The sequence below is a fragment of the Chrysemys picta genome, chromosome 15, assembly GCF_011386835.1.
Source record: "Chrysemys picta bellii isolate R12L10 chromosome 15, ASM1138683v2, whole genome shotgun sequence".
In the NCBI taxonomy this organism is placed as follows: Eukaryota; Metazoa; Chordata; order Testudines; family Emydidae; genus Chrysemys; species Chrysemys picta.
In genome coordinates, this window is record NC_088805.1 from 9,398,396 (window position 1) to 9,419,207 (window position 20,812).

Here is a 20,812-nt window from a genome sequence, read left to right on the forward strand (position 1 = left end):
AACCAACGGATGTGGTATAATACTTCACAAAGAAGAGATGTATTAGGACACCGGTGGACTGTAATTAATGCCACATTAGGGATCATTAAGTTCACGCTGTTCTTATCCTGTTTTCAAATTATCTTTATATATCCAAATTGCTCTAAAGGAGCTGCCCTTTGGCTAGCACAGCAAAAGCCCTGGGCTTCTCCCAGAAAGAAAAGAGATTTGACTGGCTACTTGTGGGATGGGGCTAATGGCGCAGCTGCAATTTGGAATATTCACAAAAGCCAACGCCATAAGGAAAAATTAGGTCAATTATTAAAAAGCCACTGGTCTTATTATTGAAACACAAGCTAACGCAGGTGCAGGCCGGGGTGGGCAAATTGTATGTTATTTCCGCCCTTAGTTCTATAACCCAGGAGCTGCTGACGAAGATGGTCTTAAATATCACTGGTGCTGGGAAGGCATGGCAGTGGGCCTTGGCATGCTCAGAAGTTCAGGATTTCCTGAATGACCAGCTAACGGCCATTCGGAGTGATCTTGAGCACCAGGCCTGGCCCACTGCTCTTACAGACACTTCAGGAGTACCATCTGATCTATGGCCATGGAGGCGTACTTGGAGGTTCTCCAGATGGAGATGTGGATATTCACAGTGCTCCTTCCAAGCATACGGACCGGTTGGAGGGACGTGGGCTCCCACATACCGAATCCTGCTGGGTCCATGGGGAGGATGCATGTGGGATTGGGTGATTCACAGAGACATTTGGGAAATCAAGCCACCTGGTAAGCATAGCCGATTCATAGTCAGTGCTCCTGAAATAACACCCAAATTGGATTGGGATAGGAAACCAATGGACACTCTGGCCATTAGAACCCCCACAGCTCCAATGCATACGTAAACTCAAGCCAGGGAAAGTTGTCACTGTCCATAACAATGTTTGTTGGGAAGATAAGGGACTGGGAACCCTCCTGACAGGAGTCATGATCTTCCCGGCTAATAACAGTTGTGTATTTGTTAAGGCCCATATTGTACACAATGCCCATTTTAACCTTATTACGACCGCGGGCATCCATATTGTCTACTGGCCTGCGGATAAAAATGTGTAATCCACTCTCAGGTATCAAATGCCCTTTAGCTGGACGACCCTGGTGCCCGACCGTTTCCAAAATCTGCTTTCATTATTACCAGAGGTCCAAAGGATTTCTGATTTATAAGGGCAAATTCATATCCTTGAAAATGTATATCAGGTAGAAAAAGGTGCCTTTCAGACCGCCTATAGACTGTCTTCTTTGTGTATTAGTTGGGATTTGCTGTGTGTGATAACCAAAATTATACACGAACCCCATCATATCGTTACATTGAGTGGGCTAACAGTTGTGATGTTGCTTGGTTTGGGATTGTGCCTTTGTTATTGCTGTTGCAAAAAACATTGCTGTGCAAATAATTTTTCTGCTAGGCAAGGGAACAAGTGGCATTAATGATTGTTAATAAAATTTTTGATAAAAGTTGGGATGAGAAAAGGGAAAGGAAAAGGAAGGAAATCAATGGGCTCATGAATGTGGAAGTTTAGGCCAAAGGTGGTGCCAGAGAAGCGCCAAAGGGGGGAATTGTGGAGGAAAAATGGTCTAAGGCCTAAACTTTGGTCAAGTGAACTGTATGTGTGGCCTGAAGGAAGGAGAAGGGGGGGGGGGGGCGGGTAAAAGGAGAAGGGTAGACAGAAATCATAAAAGCAGAACTAACTGTAGAAATTATAAAAGTAGAATTAACCTTTGTAACAGACTATGATTAATAGATGTCAGGTGACAAAGCAAGAAACCGCAAAGGACAAAACTAAGAAAAAACAGGAAAACTTGTTTTGCTTCATCCCTTATATGGATGTAAAACTTTAAGGAAGTATATGTAATTGTTGTGGTTTTATCCTACATAATCTCTCGCATTTTATCTGTCGGGGGGGGGGGGTTCGGCTGCCTTGTCTGACTCCCCCATGCCTGCATGGTCGATTGATCAATAAAGGAGCCTCAGGCTGTCTGATCTAAAATCAACCGTGTGGTCAATTTTCCACAACATGCCAGTATAACTCTAGCAGTTTAAATTCACACCACATCTTACACCGGTATAACCTTCCCATGTAGACAAGCCCTTATACTCCCTTTCTCCCACCCGCTGTCTTGTCTACTTAGAATGTAAGCTCTTCAGGGCAGGAACTACCTCTTACTGTATGTATATACAGCACTTACCACAATGGGGCCTTGTTCTTTGCTGGGGCCTCTGGATGCTCTCACAGTGCAAATAATAAACATGAATGAGTGGAAGGAAGACAAGAGTACACCTGGGAAGGGAGGAGCCACAAGAGAAGTTGGGCTGCAGGAACTCTGAAGGCATTTTTGGAGAAGTCTCACATTTTGGTGGATCTAGGTCTATTTTAGTTCTAGTCCACTATGCCTCACATAGGTAACTTTCTATTAAAGGATAGAGGGACAACATACACACGATGAGGGCTTAATCTATTACAAAAATGCTAGGCAAAGATTAACTGTAGTAAACTTTCTGACTGCAGTATATATTTTATAGAAAGACACCCTTTTGTTGCAAAAGAAGTGGAATTAGTTTATAGAGGGCCAGATTCTTCTACCCTTACTCACACTGAGCAATACCTTACTCTACAAGTAACCCTTTTGATTTCAATAAGACTACTCTTGAGAAGTATCTTACTCTATCAGAAGCCCTAGAGAAATCAACCGGACCACTCACAGAGTAAGGCATTATTCAGTGTCAGTAAGCACTGACGAATCTGGCCCATAATAAATTTAAAAGCCACCTTTCTTCTCTAACCAACCTGAGGACTTAGCAGCTGAACACAGATAACTGCTTAAACCTTTGTCTGCCTCTATCTGAAAATATAAAAAAAAGCTGCCTCTCTAATGTACTAATTACAATCCTGAAACACTAATGGGATTAGAAGGCAAGATTCAGTGGTTGCCTCCTAAAAATCATTAAGCGCTATTATAGTAAATTAACCTCCACTGTTCTCCAAGCAGCTTTTGGGAGCCCATCCCCATCTCTCTGCATCAGTGTGATGAGCCCCCAGTAGGATGCGGGAGAGATGGAGTGCTGTTAATATTGGTGCTTTCTTTCCTCTATTAATTTAGCTTAATAAACTCCTTGGCCTGCGGAGATTTGCCTCTTGCTAGTCACTGCAGTGGAGGGCTCGTGTCACACTAATTGTAAATTAAAGTAGCATGACCTAATGTGTCTGAGCACCAATAGGAAGTGGGAAAGCAGAGAGGTTAAGCAAACTGGAAACAGCATGCCAGGGGCTGAGGCCCCTTCTGCCATTAGCAGCTGGGAATGGATGGTTACATTCCACACGTCTCTCTCCCACGTGGGTGCCATCAATCCCTCACGAGAAGGCACCGAGCTCACCTGGAATGTTTAATTACAAAAAGGAAAGATTTACGAAGAAGGAAGCAGCGATGCTGTCTATCCACAGCTGGCCTCCTAGCAGGTCTATGAGGCCGAGTTAATGCATTAGTCGCTGGGGGTGCCGTTGACAATGACAGGGATAATCCACAAGGTGCAAGCATAGCGACAGCGTAGCAAACAAAGGTTTTCAACGTTTCCCTTTTTGCAGGGTAGAATAGGAAGCTTGTGAACAAAAGGACAGAGCTTCACTAGCTAGCAGCGCAGTTCCCGGGGATGGGCCATCTGGGCCACAGTACAGTGCGGACCTGCAGTCCAGCCATCCCGTAGTGTACAGGGGCTGGGATCTGCTGTAGGGTTCCCTCTTACTTTCAAGATGTGACACAGTTTCCCCACTTGAAATGGCATTTCGGCTTAACCAAACTCCCTGCTCACACTAGGCATGACGGTGGCTATTCGGCTGCTAACATTTGAGGGTTTGGTTGTTGGGTGGGGTTGCCAGAGGAGCGAACGTGGTTGGAAGCTCTTAAAACAGGCGTGTGCTGACACAAGCCATGGTTTAGTGCCATGCCAGTAACGGGTTACAAACCTGCTTCAAAGTTGTAACAGCTGATTGGGAGAGCTGCGGGTCAGTGTCCATCTCCAGCCGCCCTGTCCCATTGCAGGTTCTCTACAGATTATTAAGGTCATCCAGGGGGGAAAGACGGGGTAAGTTAGGGCCTGGTATTGCTAGTGTAAAAAACCCAAAGCAAAACAAGCTTTGCTGCTATCTAGACAGCACATACTTTTCTTCTTTAGCTTTGCAGCTCACCTGTAAGGAAACACCCCTCTGCACAACAGCCTAAAACACAGCGCTGAAACCTCTGCCCCTTTGGCAAGGAGTTTTATCATTGGTAGAACAAATGTTGCTCTCCAGCCTGGGAGAGCAGTGGACTCTCCACACCCAGAGTCCACTTAGCTTATTCCACTGACAAAGCTCCCCACGTGCAGGGTAGAAGTCCTGTGTCTGAGAATGGCTATTACAAACGCACCAGGGGAGAAACAATAGTGACATTGAACAGATGGTGCTGAGTCAGAAGAGAACCATCCCTATAGCTATGTACCTACGCGGAGGGGGACGTGTCTGTACATACCGGACATAAGGCAGAGAGAAGTCGTTTGCAAGCGATACTAACAAACAGAGACTGGACGTTACAGACCAGTAACCAGTCAGCTCTGAAAATAGCATCGAAATCACTTTGTCCCCATGCCGGAAGGAGAGAGCATGAGGTCATTATCCATGCCCTGGAAGCAGCTGCCTCCCCATCCCTCGCTCATTGCATTTCACATCCACTCCACCACCGAGGATGCTGACACTTAAGAAGAATGTCCTCTCCTTAAGAGCCCGGTCCCTGGCTTGGCATGGTCCTGAGTGCCAACTGAATGGACTGGGCCTGTTCTGGCCATGAAGAATGAACAAGCATCAGCCCGTGTGGATCTACCAATCCAGCATCATGCCCAAGCGCTAATCCCATTCAAAACGGCTAAGTGAATAAAACTGCCATTAGGATGTACTCACTGGAGACTGAGCACGGCTGGGCTCCCACTACAGGAGAAAGGGTTTCGTTCCCTAGACTCAGCAGTTCCAAGAAACATTCAGCTCCTCTCCCCTTCCCATATTAATGAGCACTATAACGATGCAGGAGATGCCGCAACACTTTCATGCCACTTGGGGTACAGGCAGCAGAGGAAGCCACGGGTAAAACTTGCAGCTAACGGTGGGTTTGGGGAGCGGCTAACAGAGGAGCAGGGCAACCACAGCCGCATCTCATTGGGATAGGTGGGACGCGCCTGCTTTAAGTGCCTACAGCTCATTTGCTAAAGCCTGGGGCTGCGTTTTGGGGTCTCTGCTTCCCGCAGTCAGACTCACTTCAGCTGGAGTGTGTCCTGGGTAACCCCCACCAGCCTGCCCCTTTTACACAGTGCCCCCTCCCCTTCAGACAGTCCCTATCGCAGTGGTCTCCTGGTGCTGAGAGAGAGGGAATGAGCCCCCGTTGAGACCAATCCCAATAGCATGCTCCAGGGTCCGCCGGCAGGAGATAGTCAGAGGAAGGCAGCTCTGCCCCGCAGGCCCCGAGTCTGGTGCTGACACACCGCCCGAGTTTCAGTGAGCCCTGGAGTCAGAGTGCAAGGAGTCTGATTCTGACTAGATGATACAGGATGGGAATATAACTTCCCAGCACAACAGCTCCCTCCCCTGGCGAACGATACCCAGCCTGCGGGGCAAAGGAAAAGACAAGCAAGGTGTCATCAAAATGCCTTAGCCAACCACCCTATCGTGGACGATTCGCCATGACCCCGGGGCATTTCTTGCTGTGCGGCCTTTGCCAAACTCCTCTCCTACCCACAAGCTGCAAGTACCGTTAATTGCTCCGAGCGAGCATTGCCGTCCAGCATGACTACGCACTAGTGCACTGCACACGTTGGCACTGCTGCATTAGCGGCATAAAGAGTCAAAGGTCCCTGAGCTCTGGATTTTCCTGGAGGAACGTCTCTTTAATGGGAAAAATCCGAATATGAAATGTGATTAGATTGGGCGGAGGGGCAGGTAGCAAAGATTCTTTCCTCTCTTGACTGCTCCTGGGGTGGAACTGTAGACAGGGAAGACAAATAAAAACTCAGAAAAAGTCACGAAACCTAAAGACGAGACTCAACAGCTACTAATCCCCACAAAAAAACATTACCCCAATAACTCAAGTTAATACAGAAAAATATGCAACAAAAGCCACAGAGAAAGGAGAACAGTCAAAGACTCAAATCTAGTGCTTTAGAAAAGGCTGGAGAGAAGCAGAAAGAGCAGGTTTCTTAGTACAGAGAAAACAAAGAGCAATTATAGTTCTAATATCATGGTAAGAGTGGTTCTACTTATAATAGTTCTTTGATTGGAAGCTTATATTTGGAGAGGGGTCATCTTTTAGTCATGTATTTGTACAGCACCTAGCACAGTGGGGCCCTGATCCATAACTGGAGCCCTAAGGTGCTACCATAATACAAATTAATAATAATACAACCACCACAAAGGGGGATGTTTTCATGGTGTAAGTGCCAGGCACGGTAACCTAGAACACCTGTAACTACAGGCTCAAATCTCTTCGGGGCCAACAGACTCAGCCCTTCCTCTGCGGTAGGCAAGTCCCACGCTCCGGAATTCACTGTGGAAGCCTTTGGAATGAGACATGAAAAATGCAAGACCTGTCTGCTCGACATAGACCTTAAAGATACCACCTGGCAGTTGTCGTAGGAGCAGACCTGAAGGCAAAATTTCACACTCCCTTTTTCATTTTTTAGGCTGCTGTATCTCCCGCAAGCCAGTGGTGGCTGGTATTCCAATGGTGCTTCATGCACATAGGGCCCAGATGCTGCGTGGGCAGACCCCTGAGCCCCGCTGATTTCCATACAACTTGCTATGGGCATGAGGGTGAACCTACTGCAGGATCAGGGCCTCGGAGTCTAAAGGGCTTTGGAAGCCGTCAGGGTAAACGACGTCTCTGACTGTAAAGGAACATCACTATAATCAAATGGGTACTGCTTACAGGGATGCTGTCAGCTTCGAAATCATGGCTGAGATTTTCAAAGCTCCCCACGGGCTCTGGACACTCTTTGAAAATCCCAGCCCATATTTTACAAGGCAAGGTTCCTGATCCATGACACTGGCACACAAGATTATTTGTAAAATCTAAATACCTTTTCCCTCTTTACGGATGTTGTTTACTCTTTGCTCTCTGCTCAGACCGGGCAGCTAATGCACAGTAGACAGTTTCAATTTGTGTGTCTCTCACACTGGCCCGAGGCTGTTATGTTTGGACTGAAAATATTGCAGGAGGAGGATGAAATCAAAACACCCCTTACCTCCCAGTTCTCTAAACTTTATCCTCTGAAAATCTTTTATTTAATATTGGGGATAATTAAAAATAAGTGGGGGCGCAGGTGAGGGGCTTAAATGGGAGCTGAGTTCTTTGAAAAATCTGGCCCCAGTTATGAGTGCTGGGCACTTCAAAATCTGGCTTGAGGAAGGATTCATTTAAAAAGGCACACAGTCAAGTTGAAATCAAGTCATCTGCAATAAAAAGTGTTAAAAAGTAGTTTCAGGGACACAAGTCTGTCCGAGAGACCCCCGCCAATTTTTGTGGTTCTCCTATTTAAAAAAAAAAAAAAATTCTCTCCCCTACGGTGGTGTGTAAAACCCATGCAAAGCAGAGAAAAGTGACTGACTGCAGAGGGGAAACAAGCGACACAGACTCCAGACTTGCCACTGCTGCAAACTGCACAAAGTAAACAAAGTAAAGAGAGGGGGGGAAATTCCCTCTAATCTTTGAGCTCCACTGAGCTTAGGTATTGCCAGAGTAAATAGGAAATTTTCAGAGAGCAGTGTGACTTTTGACTGAAGAAAAGAGGAACAGAGCAGAAGATCAAACAACAGCCAAGTGACATCCAAGAAGAAAAGGAAAGGAACGGAGCCCCAGGAAAAGAGCACAATCTCCGTGTATGCCTTGGCAAGCATGCTGGTACTGCAATATTTCATTAGAGAGATGCTCACTCTACACTGCACACGCAGGGCATGAAACACTTCTCTTTGGCACTGACTGATGAGCGACAGTGCCACTTTTGGACTTAACGAGCTGTCAATCCTATTACTGTATCTGAGTCTGTGTGCCCGAATTCGGTATCTACAAAGAACTATCAGAAGTGGGTAATGCACTCTGCTTCCATTCATTAGGGATACACAAGCTCTAATTCAGGAAAAGAAAGAACACTGCTTTGCCTTGAATTATATATTTATGCGGTACCACTCAAGCGCCGGCACAGCCGTTACAGGTGGAAAGCAGAGGCAGGATGAGACTGACACATTTTGGAACCAGATCCAAAGGGCACCCAAGTGTGGGGGGGTCCAGTCCTGGCCACACACGTGATGGCCCCTTCCTGGGATTTACCTTTATCGTTAACAAATCACAAGCCCGGCCAAAGCCTTCTCCTGAGCTTGGCTCCTCCTAGGTTTTCCCTGCAGGACCTCCCCTCCCTGCCCAGAGTTCCTTCTTTGTCAGAGAGGCTTTAACCCCTCATTCTCCTCACCTGACCTGAGATCAGAGTGAGTCGGGATAAAAGAAAACCATCTGCATCCCCATGGAGAGTGGTAGGAACGTCCCGGCCTTTCAAGACCCATGCCAGGGCTAAGAACATTGTAGGATTTAATTACACTTGTTAGCCCCGTCTGAGAGCTTGTACTTCCCACTCCTATGAGATCAGGATGCAGTACACACAGGGAGCCAGACACCATTGCAGGGTCATTTACTGCCACGCATCACCATGGCATCCCAGCGCCTTCCACATAAAATCACTGGCACTAGTGAAGTCCCTGGCAGCTTCGGGGTCTCTGGCTCTTCCCCGTCCCCTCTCAGACTGCAGGTTTCTATCCCAAGGGTCCCGCACTGGCAAAAGAGGGAAAGATCCATTTCAAACAAAATCCAGGACACAGAGCCGCAGGAAGCCGGACGCTGTAACAAAGGCCACGCCAGCAACTCAACAGCAGAGCAGGGCAGAGCTAGGCTGGGGGACTGAAACCCTTCCTGCGTCTAAACAGACTTTGAATCCAGTTCCAGCAGCTAGGGGCGAGTGGAATCCAGCACAAGAATTCTTCAGCATGAGAGCGCCCCCTGCTGGCTGCTGATTCACAGAGCTAAGGAGGCCGGAAAATTAAACAAAACTGAGCTTTTGAACAACGAGGAGTCCTTGTGGCACCTTAGAGACTAACACATTTATTTGGGCATAAGCTTTTGTGGGCTACAGCCAACTTCATCGGATGCATGGAGTGAAAAATACAGTAAGCAGTATATATATATATACACAGCACATGAAAAGATGGGAGTTGCTTTACCAAGTGGCAATTCTTCAACAAAAAAACTTCAAAAAGACTCCAATGAGAAACTGCAGAACTGGAATTAATTTGCAAACTGGACACTCTCAAATTAGATCTGAATAAAGACTGGGAGTGGATGGGTCACTACAAAAAGTAATTTTCCCTCTGCTGATACTCACACCTTCTTGTCAACTGCTGGAAATGGTCGACGTCCCCCTTGATTGCATTGGCCTCGTTAGCACTACAAAAGTAATTTTCCCTCTCTTGATATTCACCCCTTCTTGTCAACTGTTGAGAATAGGCCACTTCCACCTTAACTGAATTGGCCTCATTAGCACTGACCCCCCACTTGGTAAGGCAACTCCCATCTTTTCATGTGCTGTATATACACCTCTACCCCGATATAACGCGACCCGATATAACACAAATTCGGATATAACGCAGTAAAGCAGCGCTCCAGGGGGGCGGGGCTGCGCACTCCGGCGGATCAAAGCAAGTTCGAGATAACACGGTTTCACCTATAACGCGGTAAGATTTTTTGGCTCCCGAGGATAGCGTTATATCGTGGTAGAGGTGTATATACTGCTTACTGTATTTTTCACTCCATGCATCTGATGAAGTGGGTTTTAGCCCACGAAAGCTTATGCCCAAATAAATGTGTTAGTCTCTAAGGGGCCACAAGGACTCCTCGTTGGTTTTGCTGATACAGACTAACACGGCTACCACTGAAACCTGAGCTCCTGAAGGAAGAACAACTGGAAGGCTATAAATAATACCAATAATTCGTGCAGACACACGAATAGCTAGGGGGGGTTACAATGGGGAACAACACGGTTTCCTCAGAAGTAAACAACAGCAGCTCTCTCAGCAAAGGGCGCGCCTCACCAACGCTGAAGCAGCTACACTGCAGCGAAGGTATTTTGCTGCCTGTTTCCAAAGAGCCAGCAACCGCCAATGGCCAAGGAATGAGAGAAGCGAGTCACTCCGGTGAACTCTGTTGCAAGCTGAAGAATAATGAGCACGAAATGCCCCTCACTAGAGCAAAGCCCAATTCTTCCCACATTCCTGCCTGGGTTTCATCTTAAAACTCTCAGCCAGCGAACGCCTGGAAAGATTCTTTGGCTGCTCAGAGGAACGAGCCACCTGTGAACGCCTGTGTTCCTCTCAATAACCAAGAATGCCACGGGTATTCACTAGCTACGCTTGCAGACAGTCCATAGAAAGCTGCCAGGAGGATGTCACGGCAACGCGCTCCTGGTCTAAGGCTGCTTTTAATTATCGGCTGAAGAGGAACCAGGAAACTGGTGTCTGCAAGAGGCCACTTTTCAGCATCTTTCACCAATTGTCGTTTTCACTTAATTGTTTCCTGCCTCTGAAATCTTTCCAGCATCAGAGATTATCAGGCTGAAGAGGGCTCTGCAAACAACATCACTGAGGGAAGAGAAGTTTGGAAGGTTCTTTGCAGAAGTTTTTTTTTTAAAAACAAATAAATCCAATTTATACTTGGCCTGGAATAACGTTATTTCTCTCTCGCACACACATTAATATCTAGCACTTGAAATAGGGCAAGGTCCAGGAATATGAGAGAGTTGAAATCAAGTAATCTGCAATAATGGATGTTAAAGGACTTGCCCAAAGTCACAGAAATGCACCCACAGGGATGCACTGAGCTTTACAGACATCAAAGACACCAGACCCAGCTCCGAAGAGGAGGGACAGAGGTCAGGTGACTTACTGCCACCTTTGCAGCCCTCCCAGCTCCTGGAGCTGACCGGGGATTGATCCAGTGCCAAGCATAAGCTAAAGAACATAACAGTCCCTCTAACCCATGCTCAGCTCCCCCCTCCCCCAGAGCTGTGACCAAATACCATAAGAAAGAAAACCTATACATGTCAGTCCTTGTATTGGCCTGAAAGACCATTAGGTCTGGCGGGTCTCTCCCCCCCGCGCCCCCAGAGACTAGGCATACTGCCTCAGCAGTAACCTTTTCCAGCTTGGAAAGAACCCAAACCTGTCCCTCTGATAGCATTTCCACTGGTCAGAATTCAGCATCCCAATTAACTCATCACCACTCCAGCTGCAACACACAGCCCAGGCCAACATTGCCTTTGTGCCTAAGGACCAGGTCAGGTTTAGGAGGCTGGGGCTCGGGATATCTGTAGCAAGGGAGGTCTTACATTCAGTGCCAGACACGTGGGCTGGGCTGGGAGGTGGATGGAGTGTTCACGGCTCCCACCAACGGCTCCGACAGAGAGCAATTGCAAGCACACCTTCAGCTTCCTTCACACCTTCCATCCATGGATCTCAAACATTCAGTTCCTCAACATTTCTGTGGGGTAGGCCTCTCCGCCATTTTACAGAGGGGGAAACTAAGGCACGGGGAGGTGGACTGACCCACCCAGGCCTACTCCGTGCCTGAACCAAGATCAGAACCCAGAATCCTGGGATACCAGCATTCTAGCTATTAAACCGCACTCACTCCGAACCACTCCCCGGGGTGCACACTCCTCAGCCATTTCCTAGCCCCATCCCAGGGCTCCCACCCCCAGCTCCCCACCCTGCTCAGCTTGCCCAGGCACTGCCCCCAAGCTCACTTACTTGGGCGTGTGCGCCTCGTCCACTCGATGGCCCAGCTGGAACTCGTGCGACTTGCTCCGGTGCAAGGCGGTGAAGCCGGGGATGAGGTGAATCAGTTTCCGGGACGACGGGGGCGGCGTGCCCGGAGGTTTCAGCTTGTTCCTCCGCCTCACTGGCGGCGTGCCGGGAGGAGTCATGGTGGTGACTATGTTAGGCGTCCGTGGGGGGGTGTGAACGGGGTGCCGTTGCCGGGGGGACGGCGGCAAGGAGCGGTGGCCGGCTTCCAGCGGGGGGCATAGCCCGGGATAGCCCTCCACGGTCAGTCTCTCCACGTGGGCGTACGTGGGTCCGTGGGCCAAAGCCGGGTGACAGTAGTGCTGCATGCACTTGGACTGCACTTTGGGGCTCTGGGAAAGGTGGGTTCTGATCCACTGCATGGATTCGGGCTGGCACACAGGGGTGTTCTCCTTCCCTGTTTCTGGCGTCGGCCACTGGATGGTCCAGTCTTGCTTGGAAAGGCTGCCTCCTGAGGTAACAAACAAACAGCGCCACGCAATTAGACACAGCCGGCCTTAAACACACGCTCCCAATCGCAGGCCTGATTTTCAGGGGTGCTGACCAGCCCCAACTCCCGCTGATGTCAGCAAGAGCTGCCAGTGCTCTGAACCGCTGGAAATCAGGCCTCCACGGGTAGGATCTTGGTCCTTATTTACAACAGCCGAACTGAGCCAGATGCATCACCTGCCTCTCACCCTGTGCTCCAGCTGCTTTCTACCAGGACATCATGACTGACAATCCCAGAGATCAGGGAACAAGCTTCTGCCAGAGAACTGAGTGGGCCCCACATCTTCACACCTTCCGAGTGGGGTGCAAAGACCTGTTCAGTCAGAAGAGAGACAGGTTCCCTCTTAAGCCCTCAGACCTTTCTGGCAGGAGGCCGTGCATGAGATACTGGAGAACCAACCTCCCAGGACATAGCTTCCTACCTACAGCCTGCCCAGGCAGTGCCGTCATGAGCCTTATATTAGCCTCCTTCTACTCTACCTTTAAAGGGCACATTCCATCCCAAAGGACCCCAGGGGAAACACTAAAATGCAGCTGTCTCTGGGGTGGGAAATGAAGGGCAACTAGCACAGAACAGATTTTTTGGCAGAAGGTGTGGGGGTCCAACTTTGGCCAGAATCCTAGGAGAATGGGCCCTAGAGAATGAACTGCCTTGGCTCTCTTCTTCCCATCCCGCTCCCAGACGTCAGTCCCTCTAAGTCACGGTGCTTCAGTGGAGGCTGCCTGGGAAAAGCTTGTGCAGCTGATCTCTGGGCCCTAACACTGCTGCCTCCGTCTCCAGGGCTAACAATCCGGCACCTTTCAGCAGTGCTAAATGCACATGAAAACATGTCCAATTAGTTCCCGAGGCAGCTTTGGGCCTGCACCCCCCGCCTGCAGAACAAGGGCCCCGAGTCCAAGAGGAGAGCAGCCTTTGGGACACTCTGTGACAAGTTCAGCACTGAAGCCGAAAAGGCTGCGTGAGTCACCCACATGCAAAGCAGGGGGCTGTTTTACTTTAATCCCTGGAGAGCCTGGTGCGACGCACGCACTGAATGACCAAAGTGCTGAACGACAGTGACGGGATCACATCCTCCTCCCGAGTCCCGCCAGAGAATCCAACGCGAGGCTCTCTGGCAGGAACTCTCCTGCCCCAGCTCAGGACACTGGGGAAACGGGCGTGGCACCTTCCAGGAGCTGACACCCTCCTGTCTGCACGAGCAGTCCGCAGCAGAGAGAGAGAACGCTGGGCTACTGAGCAGACACGGGACAAGTGTGTTCTCCTTATGGAAATGTATGGATCACCGTAGCGCTGGAGGCCTCAGCCAAGACCAAAGCCTCTCTGTGCTGGGTGCCATGAAACCACTGAGAGCCCCTGCCCCAAAGTAGGCAGACGAGACAGACCGAGAGAATTGGCGGAGGGAGGAAGTGACTTGCCCAGTCCTAGCAGATCAGTGCTATAGCCAGGAACTGACTTCAGGTCACCAACTCCCAGTTCAGAGCCTTCTCACTCTATCCCATAGATCCCCACACACTCCTCACCACATGCCCCCCGCCATGCTTATTCAGAGTAGCTATTCCCAAAGACTGAAATATGACAACAACTTACACACAATTTCAGAGCCCCCTAGGGCTTTCCTTTCACCAATAGATGGGTTACTGCTCCCAGGGCCAGCTTTATGACCCACGGGGCCCGATTCCAATACCTGGCGGCAGTCCATGGCTTCAGTGGCACTTCGTGGCGGGGGGTCCGCTCCAGGTCTTCCACAGCACTGAAGGACCCCCTGCCACCGAAATGCGCCGAAGACCCCTGGAGCGGGGCCCTCTTAAGCACAGGCACGGGGCCCGATTCCGGGGAATCGAGTGAATTGGCTTAAAGCTGGCCCTGACCGCTCCATATGATTCACATCATGGGAGCACTTGGAAGCCCCAGTCAGGGATCAGAGCCCCATTGTGCTGGGTGCTGTCCACACACAATGAAAAGACAGTCCCTGCCCCAAAGGTCTCACCGTCTAAGCAGAGAGGACAGACAACAGTTGGGAGAAATGGAGTATCTGTAAAATGGGGATCAGAGGCAGAAGAGGATAAGTGACTTGACCAAGGTCACACATTGGGCTGTAGCAGAGCTGGGAATTGAACTCCGTGACTCAAACGTACAAATCGTTTTTAAAAAGAAACGGATATGAGAGAACGGCCACAGAGATTCACAGGGAGGGCTGAGGTGATGGCTCTGTGCAAACACACATAAGAGTCACACAGCCTCAAAGAGTTCTCCCAGCTCTCTCGCTTTTAAGCCACACTTGGCAGCTAAGATATTTTTTCCCCTCCGTCTTGTCTAGCACCTCCTCCACCTCTTCCCCCTCCACCCCGCTCACATGCATCCAACCTTCCCTTCCCTTCCCTTCCCTCTGCTTCTGTGTCCGCTCATGCTCCAAGTGCTGCCCAATGGATTCCACCTTCCTCAAGTGCTACCAGGACTCCAACTGTCTGACAAGCGCCAGCATCTCTTTCTCTTCCCACCCAGCCAATTCTCACCTTCACATACACACAGACACACACACTGTGCACTTCAAGTTCTGCAGTTCGGAGAGGTGGGGAATAAATAAAAGAAGCCCCACTTAATTACTGAAAGTGCCAACTAGCATAGTGATGGGTACCTGCCCGTCTGCAGTGATGCTTCAGTAGTGTTTAAATGATTAACCAGATTCGAGCGCTCTTGTCCCAGCTCTTTTGATCCTCTTCTCTACTAAAACCTGAATCAAAATGTATTATTTTCTTTTAAAAAGGGAGATTTTTCTCCCTCTCCCACTTCCTTTGGTTACACTGGTCTACAATTTTTGAGAAGTCGTCTGCTTCAGAGATAAAATGTGCTATTTATTATGTATTTTGATGTACTGAATTCAAATATGACAATCAAAACAACTGATTGGCTACTGTTTCTAAGATATTTAAGTTTTTACATTTTATGTCTATGTATATTGTGTAGATAGTAGAGTTTTAATCATAAATTGTAAACCTAGGTCTTTTCATGTGTTTATGGTTGCTTTACATGATAATATTTCACCTGTCCTGTTTATGTAACACTTCAAAAATCAGCAAAAGGGTTATATAAATAAAATTTATTATGAAACAAAAGGCAAAAAACTATTATGTACATAGTTTAGTCCTATTCAGTGTCTACTCGGCGCTTCTTGGCTTGTTTCTTGTATTCATTAAATGGAGCATCTCTTGTCACTGTCCAGCAATAGTCTGCAAGCATTGATGGGCTCCATTTGCCCTGATAGCGTTTCTCCATTGTTGCAATGTCCTGGTGAAATCGCTCACCGTGCTCGTCGCTCACTGCTCCGCAGTTTGGTGGAAAAAAATCTAGATGAGAGTGCAAAAAATGTATCTTTAGTGAAATGTTGCAACCAAGGCTTTTGTATGCCTTGAGGAGATTTTCCACCAACAACCTGTAGTTGTCTGCCTTGTTGTTTCCGAGAAAATTTATTGCCACTAACTGGAAGGCTTTCCATACCGTCTTTTCCTTGCCACGCAGTGCATGGTCAAATGCATCATCTCGAAGAAGTTCACGAATCTGAGGACCAAGAAAGACACCTTCCTTTATCTTAGCTTCACTTAACCTTGGAAATTTTCCATGGAAGTACTTGAAAGCTGCTTGTGTTTTGTCAATGGCCTTGACAAAGTTCTTCATCAGACCCAGCTTGATGTGTAAGGGTGGTAACAAAATCTTCCTTGATTCAACAAGTGGTGGATGCTGAACACTTTTTCTCCCAGGCTCCAATGACTGTAGGAGTGGCCAATCTTTCTTGATGTAGTGGGAATCTCTTGCACGACTATCCCATTCGCAGAGAAAACAGCAGTACTTTGTGTATCCAGTCTGCAGACCAAACAAGAGAGCAACAACCTTCAAATCGCCACAAAGCTGCCACTGATGTTGGTCATAGTTTATGCACCTCAAAAGTTGTTTCATGTTGTCATAGGCTTCCTTCATATGGACTGCATGACCAACTGGAATTGATGGCAAAACATTGCCATTATACAGTAAAACAGCTTTAAGACTCGTCTTCGATGAATCAATGAACAGTCTCCACTCATCTGGATTGTGAACGATGTTGAGGGCTGCCATCACACCATCGATGTTGTTGCAGACTACAAGATCACCTTCCATGAAGAAGAATGGGACAAGATCCTTTTGACAGTCACGGAACATGGAAACCCTAATGTCACCTGCCAGGAGATTCCACTGCTGTAGTCTGGAGCCCAATAGCTCTACCTTACTCTTGAGTAGTTCCAAATCTCTGACAAGGTCATTTAGTTCACCTTGTGTTATGAGGTATGGTTCAGAGGAGGAGGATGGGAGAAAATGTGGGTCCTGTGACATTGATGGTTCAGGACCAGAAGTTTCATCCTCTTCCTCGTCTGACTCAAGTGAGAATGATTCTGGTGCATCAGGAACCGGCAGTCCTTCTCCGTGGGTTACTGGGCGTATAGCTGATGGACTGTTTGGATAATGCACAGTCCACTTTTTCTTCTTTGATTTCTTCTTCTTCTTCTTCTTAGGCTTTCTTAACCATAGTGGTTATACTGCGCTTTTGTGATGCAAAAGTCACTTCACCACAAACATAGCAGAAGTTATCTGCACTGTTCACACAAGTACGAGGCATCTCTGCTCACTTTGGCTAAACAGAAATGTGTCCCTTTGCAAAATCAAACACTGACAAATAAGAGAGCATGACACTATGATTTCTAGAGCTGATATAGGGCAATTTGTTCAGCAGAGTGATGTAAGCTTCGTTATGATTGCATCATCCATGACTTCTAGGAATAACATGATGCAATTCATATCATGTATGACGCAATACCAGCTTCAGATTGCATCATTCATTGTTTTGCCTAAAAAGCAAGTACTGTCCAAACCCAGTCATAGATTTATTCATAGATCCAGTCAAAGATGTATTTTAGCCATTTCTGGTTTAAATTGAGATCCCTTCCCTTTATGCTCTAATAAATTTGTTAGTCTCTAAGGTGCCACAAGTACTCCTGTTCTTTTTGCGGATACAGACTAACACGGCTGCTACTCTGAAACCTTCCCTTTATAACTCACTTATCCTCTGCCATTCCCAAGTCAAGGGTCGTATATACTGACCCAATAGCATATCTTGAAAACTAGAGCCAATCAACAATTTTAAGCATCATTTTCGTTCTCAGTGACCCAGAATTAGTAAAGTTTGACTACATTTATTTCAGAAGCATTTTGGCTGTAGAGCAGTGTTATTAATTGCCCATCCTTTTCATGGGAATCGTTTTATTTCAAGCACTTGAGAAGAAGAGGAGGAATGGGCTTTGGAAATGAAAGGTGTAGGATTTGATCAAAAAAAGCTTCGGGGTGGGGGTTCTTCTGAATTGTACTGCTAAGGCAGGGGGAGAAGTTCTTATCAAAGGGAGAGACGGAGGGGTCGGGAAAGTCTGTCTTCAGATTAAAATTTAGCAGGTGAATGGAAGTAAGATTTTGAGAGGCTGGTGCGAACATCAGAGGTGGTTTGTAGTGCTCGAGTGTCCACTTACTATTTTACTATTACTGGCGCAGAGGAGCTTTCGAAGAGTTCAGTGGCTTCTTTAGAGGAACACGTCTGTTATAAAAAAAAAAAACCACAGCTCCAAACCACATTTTAATTCCAAACATCTTTCTGCATCTGCTGCAGAACACAGAGGAGTGTCTTTATTGAGGCTGTTGGGCACAGACAGACCCTGCGGTTCTCTCTGGTTCCCAGGCTGGCTAACAAAGCGAGTGCCACCATGTAGAGTCTGCTGACATACCAGCCCGCACCCAGCAATGGTGGAAGGGGCTGTTGCTGCCTTCGTGTTATTAACGAACCCCATGGGATCGAGAACAAAGAGAACTGTTAAAATCTCATTTCCTTGTCACTCTTCACCCTCCATCTAGCCTGCAGGCCAGGCAACGGGCTCCTTCCTGGTGGCTGGAGAAAAAATCTTCACGCTCCCCTACACACCAGCTCTGCAGCATTGCCATGGCAAACGCTCTGTGGGAGGGAACGGCACGGCAGCAGATCCAGCAGTCCCACATCTCTCCTTCCCAGCACGGCCCATCAGCCTGAGCTCTGGGAGCTTGTACGAGAAGAGTTCTGCAGAGCGCGCGGTCCCCATGCACCTCCTCTGCCCTGCACACAGCACATGCTCACCGTGATGCGGTCCTCAGGGGACCTGAAACAGGCTGATCCAAAAGCCCGCTGGCTTCAACAGGCTTCGGATCAGACCCAGATTCCCAGGGCTATTTCTGAATGAGGAAGGGGTGAAGAGCAGGCAGGACACGGAGAATAGCCGAGCCCTGAAGATAGGACACACCAGTTCCAAACAACAATCAAATTCTTCAGGTGACAAATCACTCCCTTAGTACGTTATAACTTGACGGAAAGGAGCCTGTTCAGGCCCAGAAATACATGCCTCAGCAGTGACGTTCACAGCCCTCCTGGGGAGCAGCCCCGTGGACACGTCTGGTATGACTGGGAAGATTTCCAAATGAGAAGCACGGGGGGATGGGGAGGGAGAATAGTACCCAGAATGGGATGGGGTCAGGGGTATGCGGCGCATTAACTAATGGCTAATGCAGGAAAGGAAATGAAGGCAAAGGACGGAAGATGGGAAGAAAGTTGTGTCAGTAAATAGAGCAGGAGAAGATGAAATGAGGAAGAGAACAAGCCAATAAACAGTACATGCAGGAGTGAAGCGGAGGATAAAGACTCCACCAAGTCAAGCTATACTTTGTAGGTTCTACGTGAGCTGAGATTAAAGAGCCAGACCTTCAGCTGATGGAAATGGACATAGTTCCACTGCCTCCACTGAGCCTGTCTGCATTCCACCAGCTGAAGGCTCAGCTCAGAGATTTCAGTTCTAAGGACAGGTCACAAGAGTCCACAGTGCTAGCCCCCTTCCAAGGCAGGGCTCTTCCCTAGGGCCTTATCCAGTCTAATTTCAAATGTCTCGAGCAATGGGGCTTCTGCCACTTCCCTTAGGAGACTATAGCACAGCCTAATGCAGCAGATAAATTACTCAGCTATTGCAGTGATGAGCACGGTAGCAATGATTCGATTCGATTCAGTTCTTCAATGTTTTTCTCCTCAAATAGCAAGTCTCTAAGGGAGAAATCCAGGATGGCAGCATGCAGGCTGCCCTGGGGACCTCCATGGGAGCTGGCAGGAACCTTTCCCCGTCCCTCCAGGCTGCGTAGCCAGAGGAGAGACACTCCACAGCTACTGTTGACATCTCAGAGCCTGCACCACCCAGTGTGCTCCCCCTTCGTGGGGGAGAACTGGCCAATGGATCCACTAGCCCATTCCTCTCCCAACCCAATCCCCTCGTGCCCATGGAGCACCAGCAAAGCTAAGCTCCACAGAATGCAGAAGACAAGGACCATGGGGTGGGGTCCCTACATTTTGCCTCTTATCAACAGTGGAGCCACACCCCTGGTGGGCTCAAGGCCCTCAAGGGACATGGGGTGGGTGGGAGGATTTGGCCCCAAGAATCTTGATCTTGCCGAAAAATGGATGTGGAGAAAAGCAGCTGGGGTCGGTATGAGACTACAGAACGGTCATTGCTCCTCCTTGCTAACCATGTTCTATAAACCAGCTAATATCAAAGGCATAATAAAGAGCAACAATCAGCAGTCGCATGCTTTGCACTGATACGCAGTACAGCTCCTCAGCCAAACATCTTAGGCCTTGTCTACATACAAAAGAGCTTTAACTACATTGGTACAGCTAGACCACTGCAACCCTCCTAGTGTAGATGGCGTGATACCAGGCAAAAGGTGTAGCTTGCTCCCATTCCCAGTTATACCAGGATAAGGTACAGTCTACACTACAGAGACTATACCAGCATAGCTATGTTGCTCTAGCTATACTGGCACAGTGCTGTAGTGTAGACACAGCCTACACCCATAAAAGGGGTTTCTCCGCCAGTGTAGGAACACCATCTCGCCAAGCAATGGTAGCTATGTTGACAGAGGTATTTTTCTGCTGACATAGTTGTATCTACACAGGGAGTTAGGTTGGTGTAGCTATGTCAGTCAGGGTGGGGTTTGGATTTTTCACACGTGACCAACACAGCTGTATCAACCTAACTTTTACGTGTCGACCAGGCCTAAGTCACTTTTATACAGGTGTAACTGCATCCATGCTAGACATAACCATCAGTTAAAATAATCACACCCTTCCCTGACAGTGACATTGGTACAAAGAACACACATAGGCCAGTCTGTAAAGTACTTTTAAAAGCATAAGTGAATGAAGACTCAAAACACCCCTGAGAGGCAGGGAAACATTATCATCAAGCTTATTCGAGATGAAGGGCTTACCTGTGATCCCTAGACCTTAGAC

General features: G+C 48.2%; 2 protein-coding genes across 5 annotated transcripts in view; one reads left to right on the plus strand and one right to left on the minus strand.

Moving 5' to 3' along the window:
• KSR2 (kinase suppressor of ras 2) overlaps nucleotides 1-20,812 on the minus strand; it is a 301,542-nt gene that overhangs the window by 212,431 nt on the left and 68,299 nt on the right. For all 4 annotated transcript variants that reach the window (XR_010592848.1, XM_008171511.3, XM_008171509.3 and 1 more), the window contains exon 4: nucleotides 11,895-12,399. Coding sequence is in view for 3 of the 4 variants with exons in the window: in XM_008171511.3 (XP_008169733.2) it covers nucleotides 11,895-12,399 (505 nt within the window). In the remaining variant the exon portion in view is untranslated. The remainder of the gene's footprint in view (nucleotides 1-11,894; nucleotides 12,400-20,812) is intronic.
• Nucleotides 1-20,812, plus strand: part of RFC5 (replication factor C subunit 5) — a 260,531-nt gene that overhangs the window by 143,405 nt on the left and 96,314 nt on the right. The gene's annotated exons all lie outside the window — the stretch shown is intronic.